This window comes from Acanthisitta chloris, unplaced genomic scaffold, assembly GCF_000695815.1.
Source record: "Acanthisitta chloris isolate BGI_N310 unplaced genomic scaffold, ASM69581v1 scaffold31045, whole genome shotgun sequence".
NCBI classification, from domain to species: domain Eukaryota; kingdom Metazoa; phylum Chordata; class Aves; order Passeriformes; family Acanthisittidae; genus Acanthisitta; species Acanthisitta chloris.
Window position 1 is genome coordinate 6,173 of NW_008672659.1, and position 11,568 is coordinate 17,740.

Sequence of the window (11,568 nt, forward strand, 5' to 3'; positions counted from 1 at the left end):
GTTGTTTATTTTTGCGGGCCAGTGCTATGCCCCGCCCGGCCCCTGCCATAACTCACAGAGCAGAGTGTCCCGTGGGGCGACCTCCTCTGCATCCCCGTGAAGCTCTTCCAGCAACTCCCACGTGCCCCCTGGAGGTTAAATACTTCCCTCTTTTTTTTCTTTTTTTTCCCCTCTTGAAACTTTCCTGCCGTGTCTTTTGACAAGCAATAAAAAGCTGATATTGGAAAAGGATGCTGAGACTTTCCAGGATGGTTCTCCTCCGGGCTGAGGTCCCTTTACATCACTCTGGCAGCACAAAGAGGTTTAACATGGACACATGCTCACACAAGTTTTGTTGCTCAGTGACTGGCTTTTCTGTCAGTAAACATGAAATTCCAGTAAATTCATTTCAGTAAATAAAGGGGAAAGTCCACAATAGCTTTGTAAGGTTGGTTAGGAAAACCCTTTTTTCCCCTCAGTGGTTTGTTTTGCTTCAGGGGGGTACAAGCTGTACCATGATGCGCTGTCTTTATTCCCAGAAGTTTTGCCAGCAGGACTGCTGCTCCAAGCATGGTTAGCATAAACATGATTTTGAGTTTCATGCTATCATACTGTATGATTTTAGTGTTTGGAAAGTATAGACAAGTCCTCTGTTGAAATCTCTTTGATAATGACATTGTGATGTGCTTGAATTCTGATTTGTCTTTGTATTTAAATACCCAGGCCAGGAAATTTCCTCCATTGTTCATAAGGATCATTTCTCCTGAAGATGTATTTTTTATTTCTTTACTCTCTATTTGGTCCTAAGTAGCCTCAATAGTGACTGATGTAGCAAAGGCAAATTTACTCCAAGTGCTCTATCAGAAGATAGACTAAGTGCTCTATCAGAAGATAGACTAAAACAGCACTTGCTTTATTATGACCAGTTTCTACAATGTTGAACACAAAAATAGAATCTAAAACTGAGGATGAGGTTTCTGTTATTGCATTGAATAACCCTATTGGTCTGGCAGTGCTGTCTGAGCACTCCCTGCTTTTCCTTCATCCCTGTTCAACAGATAAGGTTCCTGACTGAAGGACAGGTAACACCAGTATGTCTTTTCTTCCCAATTCAGGATCTCCTAGGCCAGGCTCCTCTGATGAGACCATAATAACACAAGTACTGCAGAAGCAAGCACTCATGCTGGTGTGGAGAACAGTGGTCCTGCAGTGTAGTTTCCTCTCTTGTCGTTGCTTCACTGACCCCTCGTGTTATTGCAGGTTGCTGACCATTTTCTTTTTCTCCTTGAGCTTAGGGAGTAAGAAAACCAGCAAGGACAACTCAGTTTCTTTGTAGCAACTTTTCCTTTCCCAGTGCCCTACAGCAATGGGACTTTTAGTGGCTTTGCCATCTCAAGCATCTGGCTTTGAAGACTTGTTAGGTCTTCAGCATGAAGTAGTGTGGCCCCTGGGCTGCTTTACCTCCTGCCTTGTCAGCATGTCCCAGGGGCTGTGCTCCCAGCACAGAGCCTGCCAGAGTGCAGGGATCCTGGCACCCAGCCTTTTCCCACAGATATCCTGGGTGATGGCAGTAAGTGTGCTGGCACCAGCACAGAGCAAGGGGAGTTGTGAGTGGGTTTAGGTCTGCTTGGCTTCAGCAAGTCAGCACTTAAAGTGGCTGCAGCTCAGCTAAGGATTGGAGTCAGAGCATTCAGTGTTAGCAGCTTTGTTGGGATGCAGCAATCTGTTTGATCATGCCTTAGGCTGAATTCCATCTGGCCAGAGGGATTGCTGAAGGGGAGGATATTGTTGTACATAGAGGAATTTGAGGAGAGGTCTCATAAGCTTCATAAAGGGTCCAGTTCAGCTGGAGTTCCATATGAAGGCTGATCTTGATAGCAGGAAAATTGGGCACAGGCATTGGAGAAAGTGCCAGGAGGCTTTTCTGCCTTGCTTTGTAGTGGCAGTTGAGATGTATCAGTGTTAGAAACAAGTTCTAATCCTACAGCTAGACCATGCCTTATTCCAAAAATTATGAAAGTGAGTGGAAAGAAATGGGAAGGTTATTGCATTGAAACAGGCAACACATCTGTAGTCAAGAGTACTGGGCCAGTCTTCCCTCCTGGTCATGCAAGTCAGCAAGCAAGGAGTAGAGAGGGTACAGGCACAGCTGCACTTCTTCTCCTTTTCTTTGCACGGCTTGGTAGATTTGTGAGACAGGAACGATATTTTGCCATGGGCTAATTTGATTATGTTCTTTCCTATCGGTGGATATCTCTTGGAGCAAACTTTCTCGTCCATTTTCTCAAGCCAATGTGGTATTAAACCAGCCCCAAGCCATCCAAGGTACCTGTTAACACATTTATTTTGTTACTCTAGGAAGGTCTAAAAGCATGGCCAGAATTACTTCAAATAGAAAGGAACAAAAATCATGAATAATAACATCCCTCTAGATGAGATGCACTAACAAAAGGAGCATAACTTCTGAAAATTAGAAATTTAAATTGTTCCAGGGAAAAGGCTTCTAAAAGCAGAGCAAAATTTAATATTTTGACACAGGAGGAAGGAAAAAAGTGACTTCAGAAGTTTCCAGACATCTTCTATCTTTATTGGTTTGCATGAAGACAGACACATAAGATGCTTTATAAGATTTGTTTTTTCCCTGATTTGTATTGGATTGTATTGATAGAGGAATTTAGACGGAAGAATTGGGAAACAAAGTTCCCAGTTTGATAGTGAACGCAATCAGGAATGATGGGTCACAGTGTAGTGATGAAGGCAGAATGTCCCTGCTCATGGCAGAGTGCTCTTCAAGGTCCCTTCCAACCCAAGCCGTTCTGTGATTCTACGGTTCCTCATTTTTCAAGCTGGGCCTGGCTCTGCTTGTGCTGGAACAGATGCGAGGAGTGAGGCAGTGGCAGAATTTCCAGCTGGCAGTAATCAGGGGGAAGGAATGCACCTTTGCAGCAGTTTGTGGGTAACAGAGCAGCTCCTGCAGTTAGCCACGTCTAAGGTTAATAGATTGTGCAGACTGCAACACAAACTTTCACAGGGGAAGTGCATTTTTCTAGTTCTTGTCCATAAAGCTTCCTGTGTTTTACATGGATGCTCAAGTAACCCATGTAATTTTTATTGCCCTATTTCAAGAATGACCAAAGTACAAGTAACTAGATATTTAATTCAAGTTTATTCAGACAACTCTATTAGGTTTATAAAGCCAAAATGGGGTAAAAATCCTGTTATCCCCAGGATCTGTGCAATGTATGTTGAATGCTGTACTACCAGTGTTGTAATCTCAGTGTGACAGAATATGAGAAGGCTTTTCTTTCTTGAATTCACTTTGGCTGCCTCACACATTCAGAGTGGAAAGGTCAGGATTAAAAAAGGTCCCTTTATGTTCTACCTGCACAGACATTCCTAAAACCATGTATCAAAAGAGTCTACCAAAGGGTTTAAATGAATGCTGACCTGCAAAGAATGGTCCCCTGAAGAGGTGTAAACTATATATATGTTGTTTCATAATGTAATGACTTCTATCTGGCTCTTATGTATGCAGCAGACACTCACCAGAAGAACCGTGGAGTTCCAAGAAGATAAGGCCATTCTTAATGTAAATGTTTTTAATCAAGAACAGTGTAGAAGGTCTTCTGTAGAAGGCAGGATCAGGTTTTAAGCAGAGCACAGAGAAGAGAGGGAGAACACATTAGATTTTAGCAACTGAGAAAGAGATTGCAGGAGCATTGGTTTCTGAGGTTAATATAGTAGGAACAGAAGTTACTTCTCTGTGAAACTCCTGGTCTACATCAGTCTCAAAACCAAAAAGCTAGGTAGCATGAAATAATGCCTAACAGTCAAAGCTGCCATGTATTTTAGGTAACATTTTACTTGGAAAATGTAAAACCTGTACCTTTATACTCAGCAGATCTTATAGGGTGGCTGAGAGACCTCAGAGCACCTTCCATGATCTGAAGGGGCTCCAGGGAAACCGGAGAGGGACTCTTTGTCAGGAGCTGCAGTGACAGGACAAGGGGCAATGGGTACAAACTGAAAGAGGGGAATTTAGGTTAGATATGAGGAAGAAGTTTTCCCCGTGAGTGTGGTGAGACACTGGCACAGGTTGCCCAGGGAGGCTGTGGGTGCCCCAACCCTGGCAGTGTTCAAAGCCAGGCTGGATGAAGCCTTGAGCAACCTGCTCTGGTGGGACGTGTCCCTGCCCAGGGCAGGGGGTTGGGACTAGATAAGGTCCATTCCAACACCTAAAATTCTATGATTCTCTAATTTGTGGTCACTTTGAAGAAGTATGAGGTGAAATTTCAGTTGCACTGGAGGATAATGGTCAGAGCTCCATTCACTCTAAAATTCTCTTGAATACCACCTGTGAGATTTTTTTACCACTGCTCATGTTGAGAAGCCAGACCTGCTGTGAGGGCAGGCACTGGCCTCTATTCAGAAAGCAGCTCAGACTGCATGGTCTGGTCTTGAATTTTTTGCTTGTCCAACCCCACTGCAGTGACGAAAGGGAAATGATGCAAGTTGGGTTTTGGCTCCAAACCTGAATTTTCATGCCTGGCAGTTACGAACCCATTTCCCTCCCTACACAACTGTAAAATTAACTTGTTTTCTCCATAGGTCTTTAAAAGTTAATAATTATTAAACCAATGATGGCATATTTTACAGAGTGATTTTCAGCTTGAAAATTTTTCTTAAATCAACATTTTGGACCTTCTGCTTTTTGCATTGATTTCAGCACTCAGTGAACTCCACTTTGTCCTGCCTGATCTGACTTCCTCTCCCCTTTCAGGGAAATCTTCCTGCCTTTGCCAGTAGAATTGCATAGAGATAAAAACATAGCTGAATCCAAATGTTTAGATGAACAGCTAGTTCATTTAGTACTTGGCTTGTTTCATTCCAAACATAAATGTTAACTCCCATGGATATGTGTATAAGCACCTTGGCATGAGTATGTCATGTTACGTATTTTACATATGCAGCATTAGATAAATAGTCTTGAATCTTTCTTTTTTTTTTTTTTTTTCCCAAGGCTTTGCTAGGTTTTTTGCTCTTTTCTTTTGTAAATTTTTGGTAAAGAGTATTTTAAGCAACACATCCTTTTTAGCTGAATTCTGAAAGGGATGTCTCATTGTCTGAAAAATGCTGGATTTAAAACAGAAACAAACAAAGGAAAGAGAAAGGGATCATCTGATCAACTGCTTCACTATTCTTCTCTTTTCCTTATCACCTCTGCCCTGGTATGTAGAAATTGGCTGATTTATTTAAATCCCAGGAACTCCCACGGCATATGGTTCATAAAGTAGCATTTACAGTGTGCATTGTGACACTTCAGTGCTACTAGAAAGACTTGAAAGTAATATGGGTTTATGTTGTTCCAAAAGAAAAAAAGAGTAAAACTACCTCCAGTACTACGTCAACTGCTGCAAAATGAACTTTTGGAGAGGAATGGTGCTTTCTGAATGACAACTGCCACCAAAGCAAAGCTAACCAAACCCCAACAGCCAGCATAACCAATCCTAAAAAACTCCCTTAGCCCAAGAAACTCATCTTCAGAAAGTAGTTCTTCCACACTGCCTTTTTTCCCACAGCCTTGTGGAGCCCCCAACACTGTCTGCAGAAAATGAAAGAGAGAGGGGTGGGATTAATGTGTAATTAAAGGGAATTTGGAAGGCTGAGATGTTGCGGAATGTTAGATCAGTAGCTGGAACAGCATGTGGTGTTCTTTAGGCAGGCTTCATTGAATCCATACAAAAAAAGAAAGAAGGGCTGCTTGCCTGTCTGCTCATTTATCAAACAGCTAGGCTGAACTTTCACAGCTCCACAAAAGTGTTTTACTGTTTGCTGAAGTTTTGCTCGAGAAATTAAAGCTGAAGAACCTAGTGACTCTGAATCTGTGCTGCGTTTTTGACATCAGCCACGTTGTGCAAAGCTCTTCGAAACCAACATGGGTCAATTTTTACACGATCCGAAGGGAAGATGATTGTAGCATTGCTTAAAGGAAAAAAGTAAAAGTCATGGAAGAAATGGACAAATATGTGACACTGTAATGTCTTTATTTATATAGCACCTTTTGATCCAAATACATGGTCCAAAGATTTTGGTCATCAGTCAGGATTAGATATTTATCATGGTGGCAAAATTGCTAATGGAGAAAACAAATCTATATTATTTAATCAATTTAAATTGAATTTTTTTCTAGCTGAGCTGTTATATTCCATCTGGTATAATTGTTTTAATATTAGCTGGTGTTCCCCCACAAAGAGGAAGCATTTAGCAATTCATGTAACGAAACACAATTGAAACGGATTACGAATTTTAAAAGGAAGAAATTCCTTTGCAAGTGAGTCTTCAAGTCTTACTGCCGTCCTTCTTGCATGACTGTTCTAGCAGAAAAATTTTCCTCCTCCTGCAGACCACACTGAGAATCAGGTTCAATCCTGTGAGGTGCTGAGCACCTCCTTTCCAGCAGCTACAGCAAAGCTTTTTCCACAGGATTATCCTGGCTGATAGAGGCTCTGATTACTGCAGGCAAATCTGCATTCATTAATCCATTTCCTTAAATGCAACTGGCACTAAAGAAGTTTTGTTTTACAGTGGCAATGCTCTTTTAATCTCTGCTGAGTCCAGATTCATCACCGTATCTTGCTGTTTCTGAGATGCACTTGTTTTCCCTAGAGGATAAATTGTTTACAAGGTATCTCTATAAACAGCACAGTGAGTCTTCCTTGGTGGCTCTGGGAAATACCCAGATCTTTTCAGGGAATCATCTTTCAGAAAAAGAAGTGTTTAATGGCAGGTTTGTGAAGAGAAGGTCTATAGAGAATTTGTTGGTCCTGCAAAGTGGCATAAAGAAACAGTAGCCCAATCCTAAGTGCAAACCTCCTTAGTTTAGGTGGAGAACTGATCTATGATTTTTAAGGAAGTGTGTTCTACCCCAGTAACTTCTCAGAGTCTTTATTTAAATTCATGTTGGTTAATGGAATTATACTGAACTTTAAAGTCTCTTTCCTCTCTTTCAGTAACAGAAAAAAACAAACCCTTTATTCCTGATTTGTCCTGTCATGTATTTTGCTGACATTGCAGTAGAGTATTCCTGTTTTCCTGTCTTAAAAGTCCATATTAAATTAAGTATTAGTAAATGTGCTTTTCATCTTCTTACTACCAGTTTTGTTTATTTGCAGATAATAAGGCAACAATTCCCCCAGCTAACGACAAGAAGACTTGGAACCAGAGGCCAATCAAAGTAAGCAGTGTATGATGTTATTCTCATCTCACACAGGGTGCCATGTGGCTCTGGCCTTACTGAATAGAATACTGTAAGACAAGGGAATAATTTGTCCAGTTGTGGACTTTAAAACCAGTGTTGATGGAGGTTTCATTGTAGCCTTTACATTGTCTTATTGACTCAGCAGTGATCCTGCAAAAGTGGCTCTAATGGAGGCTTTTTATTAGTTTAATCAATTATATTTTCTATATTGATCTTATAATGCTTTTCACCTCAAGTCACTTCACACAATAGAAAGGACATTCACACCCAGCAGTAATGGAGCTATTGAAATTACAGCTGGTTAGCATCAAGTTTCAGCTTAGAGGACAAGCGTCACGATGCTATCTAGAATTTAGGTAGGAACATACATTGGCCTAAACTGAAATTGCCCACAAACCTATGTTTAACCACTATTTTTTCCTGTGGAATGAAATCCAATACACCTTTAAGTGATCGAGGAAGTTAGCTTATTGCCTTACCAAAAATGGTACTTCCTGAAAACAGTTCATCCTAATTCCAGCATGAGAAACTGATTTGGAGTGAACAATGCACGTCCTGGGGAATTTGGCTTTTTCCAGTTGTTGACAAGAGGTGATTCTACCAATTTATGAACAGGATCCAGCGATGTTTTTATACTTGCTCTTTCCTGCTTGTGGACTCCTGAAACTTTTCCAGTGGAGCTTTGAACCTTTTTTTCTGGCAAACATAATACACCTAGAATATGAAAATTTGCTTGTCTTGATAAGCCTTCACAGAATTCTCCAGGGTAGCATAAGGACAGTGTCTATAGATCACAAGTGGAAAACTATGGAGGGGGAAAGGAAAATCTGAAATGGTGTGTTTTCAAAATATAGTTGGTTAAGCTTAGCCTAGAAACACAATATTGCTAAATGCTGAGAAAGAACTACACTCTTAGAACTCAATTTGCATACTAAAGCTAGAATGATCTGCTCTTCAAAGGGAAAAAGAAACTAAGATTCTAAAAGAAATGCCATTAAAATTAGCTTTACTGTGCTCTTCTAACAAGTGATCCATGCCAAGAAATATGTCTTTGTTGGGACCAAATATCCTTTCCCCCAGCTTGATATCTTCTTAGTCTATATAAATAACTAAGCTTTTTTGGGGGGGGGGCAGACACATTTAAGCAGCTAATTGAAGACCTAAAATCCATTCCCAAATGCAAATTCAGGGTTACTGTAACATCACTCATCGAAGCCAACAGAAATCCCTCAGGTAGATTGGGCTAGTCCAACAGCATATTAGGAAAGCACGAGAGGTCTGGAACAGAGCGTGTGGATTTAGCACTGAATATAAATTCTGTGGAGGTTCATAAAGACAGAGGGAAAGCATGGACAGGTTGCTTTATGGGCACGTTCATATGAGAGTACCTGTTGTCAGTCTGACATCAGCTACAACTTTGTTACTTGCCTTCTCATTCAATGAAAGGAAGGAGAACCTCTGTATTTCCAAACTGGAGCTCCTCCCACAACTCCAGAAGTTGCTCAGAGGGGCAAGATGCTCTTAATCTGCTGACTGAAGGTGTCTTGTGCCTCCAAAAACTGTCTTGTGCCTCCCAAAGCTGTCTCTTGACTCTCAATGAGGCTAAAAATCAATGAGACTTAGTATTTCATGCATAATTTCCCCATAGCCTGCCTGCCTGTCAGAGCAACTTTCAGGTCACATTCTCCTTTCCTGCCACTTTTGCAATGGTTCTGCTCCCTATCCAGCAAAGGAGGTGGTGCTTCTGTCACAGACAGAGACTACATGCACACTGTACTTCTTTGCACTCCTTGATAGACTCAGTGCAGCTGTAACTGAGCTCTGGTTTTGTTTTCAGAAACATCTGACTGCATTTCACTGAGGTGTTACATAAATAAATTACTTTAGGTGTTAACACTTCAGTCCCTTTATCACCAGCTGCGCTGACCCATTGCTGCCAGTATGATTTTCATATCACTTATCTGCTCCTGCCAAAGGGAATTCTGCCATCAAAGTGGTGAAGATTATTTGACTTCACACTGTTCTGCCTTAAGTCATTTTATAGCATGGCTGCCTTGCAACGTGACAAAGTTCAAGGCGACACCGGTGCTGGTCTTGGTCCTCAGTTGTGAGGTTTTCTCTTTGCAGCTGGGTTGGTTCATATAAGCATGCAGCTGTTATCTCTCACACTGAGCTTAAGAACAGCTCCACCACAGGTGGAACAATTTCCTTCTGTACTGTAGTCTGAAACTCTTCAGTTGCATACACAAGATGTAAGTCAAACCAATGGAATCTGCATGGTGTGAAGGGAATGATGCTTCTTCCTTTAAAGGAGTCCTGCATATAACCGATCCATGAGGGTAAAAAGCATTCCACTGTTTAGCACAAAATTTGTTGTGTTGTCTGCATATTATTCCTCTACAGATCAAACCTTCAAGCCCTGTTTATTGAATTAAGGGAATTGTTTTTTGTGTGATAGAAGTACAGAAAAGTACTTGGAAAAGAATCTGTATAAACTGCTTCAATGAGCTTTTGCCACTTGGGATGGTAAAATTGATGAAGGAAGAAGCTACCTAGAAAAATTCTGGAGTTAATTTGGCTGCTGTTGTCTATATGATTTTGAAGCTACAAGGAAAACTCTTTTATGTAGTTCCCTGCCGAGTACAATATACCAGAAATCAAATATTGCACAGTGAAATTCTACTACATATTCCAGGTTTTCATTCCTTTTTAACTGACCAATTTAAGACAAAACTTGATGTGAGTCTGACCCCTATTTAAATCATACAAACCTCTCAGTGCATCTAGAAATAGAGTAGTCCTGAACACTGACTTTTTCCCTTTCCCTGAGCAATTTGTGATGCTAACTCCCTGCAGCATTTCCTTTTGGTTTCCTCTACCCCAGACACAGCACACAGTCCATGCGTGAGATTTATGGCTCTTATGTGCAGTTGTCAAGGATGAAACTGGGCACTTGAACTGTGAGCTGGAGTTGATACTGCTCAAGCTAAAAAGGCAAATTTCTACAGCTGATATCAGAGCAGTTCGTCCTTAGTTTTCTGCAACAGGCTAGGCACAAGCTGGCGCCTGATTTCTGGTGTAGGATACATGTTTTGGCCCAAGCCCTGATGGGCAGATTGGGAGATAGTAGTGTGGTTTTCTATGGTATTGCAACTAGGAAATCCCACTCATACCGTGTCAGTTTGATGTGTTCATAAATTTCACTTGGATTATTCAATCTTGAGTTCAAGGCAGCTTCTGTTTTCAATGGGAAACATGGAAAATCCTCAGTGGGCATGACAAGGGAGCCAGGTGCTAGAAGCTTGCTGCAACTTCCCAGGCCTCCTCTTAGCCTGCCTGTGCTGGTAGATGAGATTAGGACTTCCAGCTCCTTGCCACCATCTTCTGCTGGGGGTTATGACATGCACTGCTCTGTGGATGTGATGACTGTGAGTGAAAAAAAAGGAAAAAAGTCACCCGAGTTAGTTTAAACTACCATCACTTAAGTGCTACTGTTTCACTAATTTAATTAATGACCTTTGTAGAACCTGGTCATTTTGCCTAAAGCAAAGTTGTATCTATTCAAGTGAACAGAGCTGGAGGCAGCAGGCTGAAATGGTCACTGACTGGAGAGTATCCAGAGATAGTAACCCCTCCTGCCACCACAGTAGGGTCCAGAAGACAGTGTCTCATTGTGAGACGCTTTTGATAGGCTGTAAGGAGAGAAGTGGAAGATCATTGAAAATTCCACCTAGGAAATTAGGCAAAAGTATCCCAGCAATACAATATTGTGGTGCCTTTCATAACCATTGCAATTTAGTTGATGGGTTGGTGGTGTCAACAGCTGAGAAACTGAAATAAAAGGTAGGAAATTACGGAAGGAATAAGATTACCTCTGCTGCTTTCATGCAAGAGTTTTACTTTGACAATCAGTGCTTCCATCAGCACCTACAATAAAGCTGAGTTGTAGCACAAACTTGTGCCATAAGGTGACCAAACTGTTTTTAGAGCAGAACCACACTCTGTAATTCCCACTGTGCTCTGCACAGACAGAGTTACAGTGTTGTGTAGTATCCCTCACTGACCTGAGCCCCGTGCTGATGTTAAGGGATGAAGCAAAGAATTTGAACTGTACATTTCCTACAGTTCATTGCTTTCCAATGTGAGCTTTTCCCCACTCTTTTCATTGAAGTGTTTTCTATTTTTGAAATGTTTCTGATCGACTCATTTGCTATAAACACTTGTGCTTTTTTGGGACCAAACCAGCCCTCCACAGTCTGAGAACTAGGGATCTGAAACAACAACAGAAGGACCAGGCCAGAGGGTCTGTACCTCTGCTCATTGTTAAGGGA

General features: G+C 41.4%; 1 protein-coding gene across 1 annotated transcript in view; it reads left to right on the forward strand.

The window, feature by feature from the left end:
• Positions 1 to 11,568, forward strand: part of RFX4 (regulatory factor X, 4 (influences HLA class II expression)) — a 31,393-nt gene that overhangs the window by 4,710 nt on the left and 15,115 nt on the right. Inside the window, exon 2 of the mRNA XM_009074615.1 lies at positions 7,152 to 7,213. Coding sequence (XP_009072863.1) covers positions 7,152 to 7,213 — 62 coding nt within the window. The remainder of the gene's footprint in view (positions 1 to 7,151; positions 7,214 to 11,568) is intronic.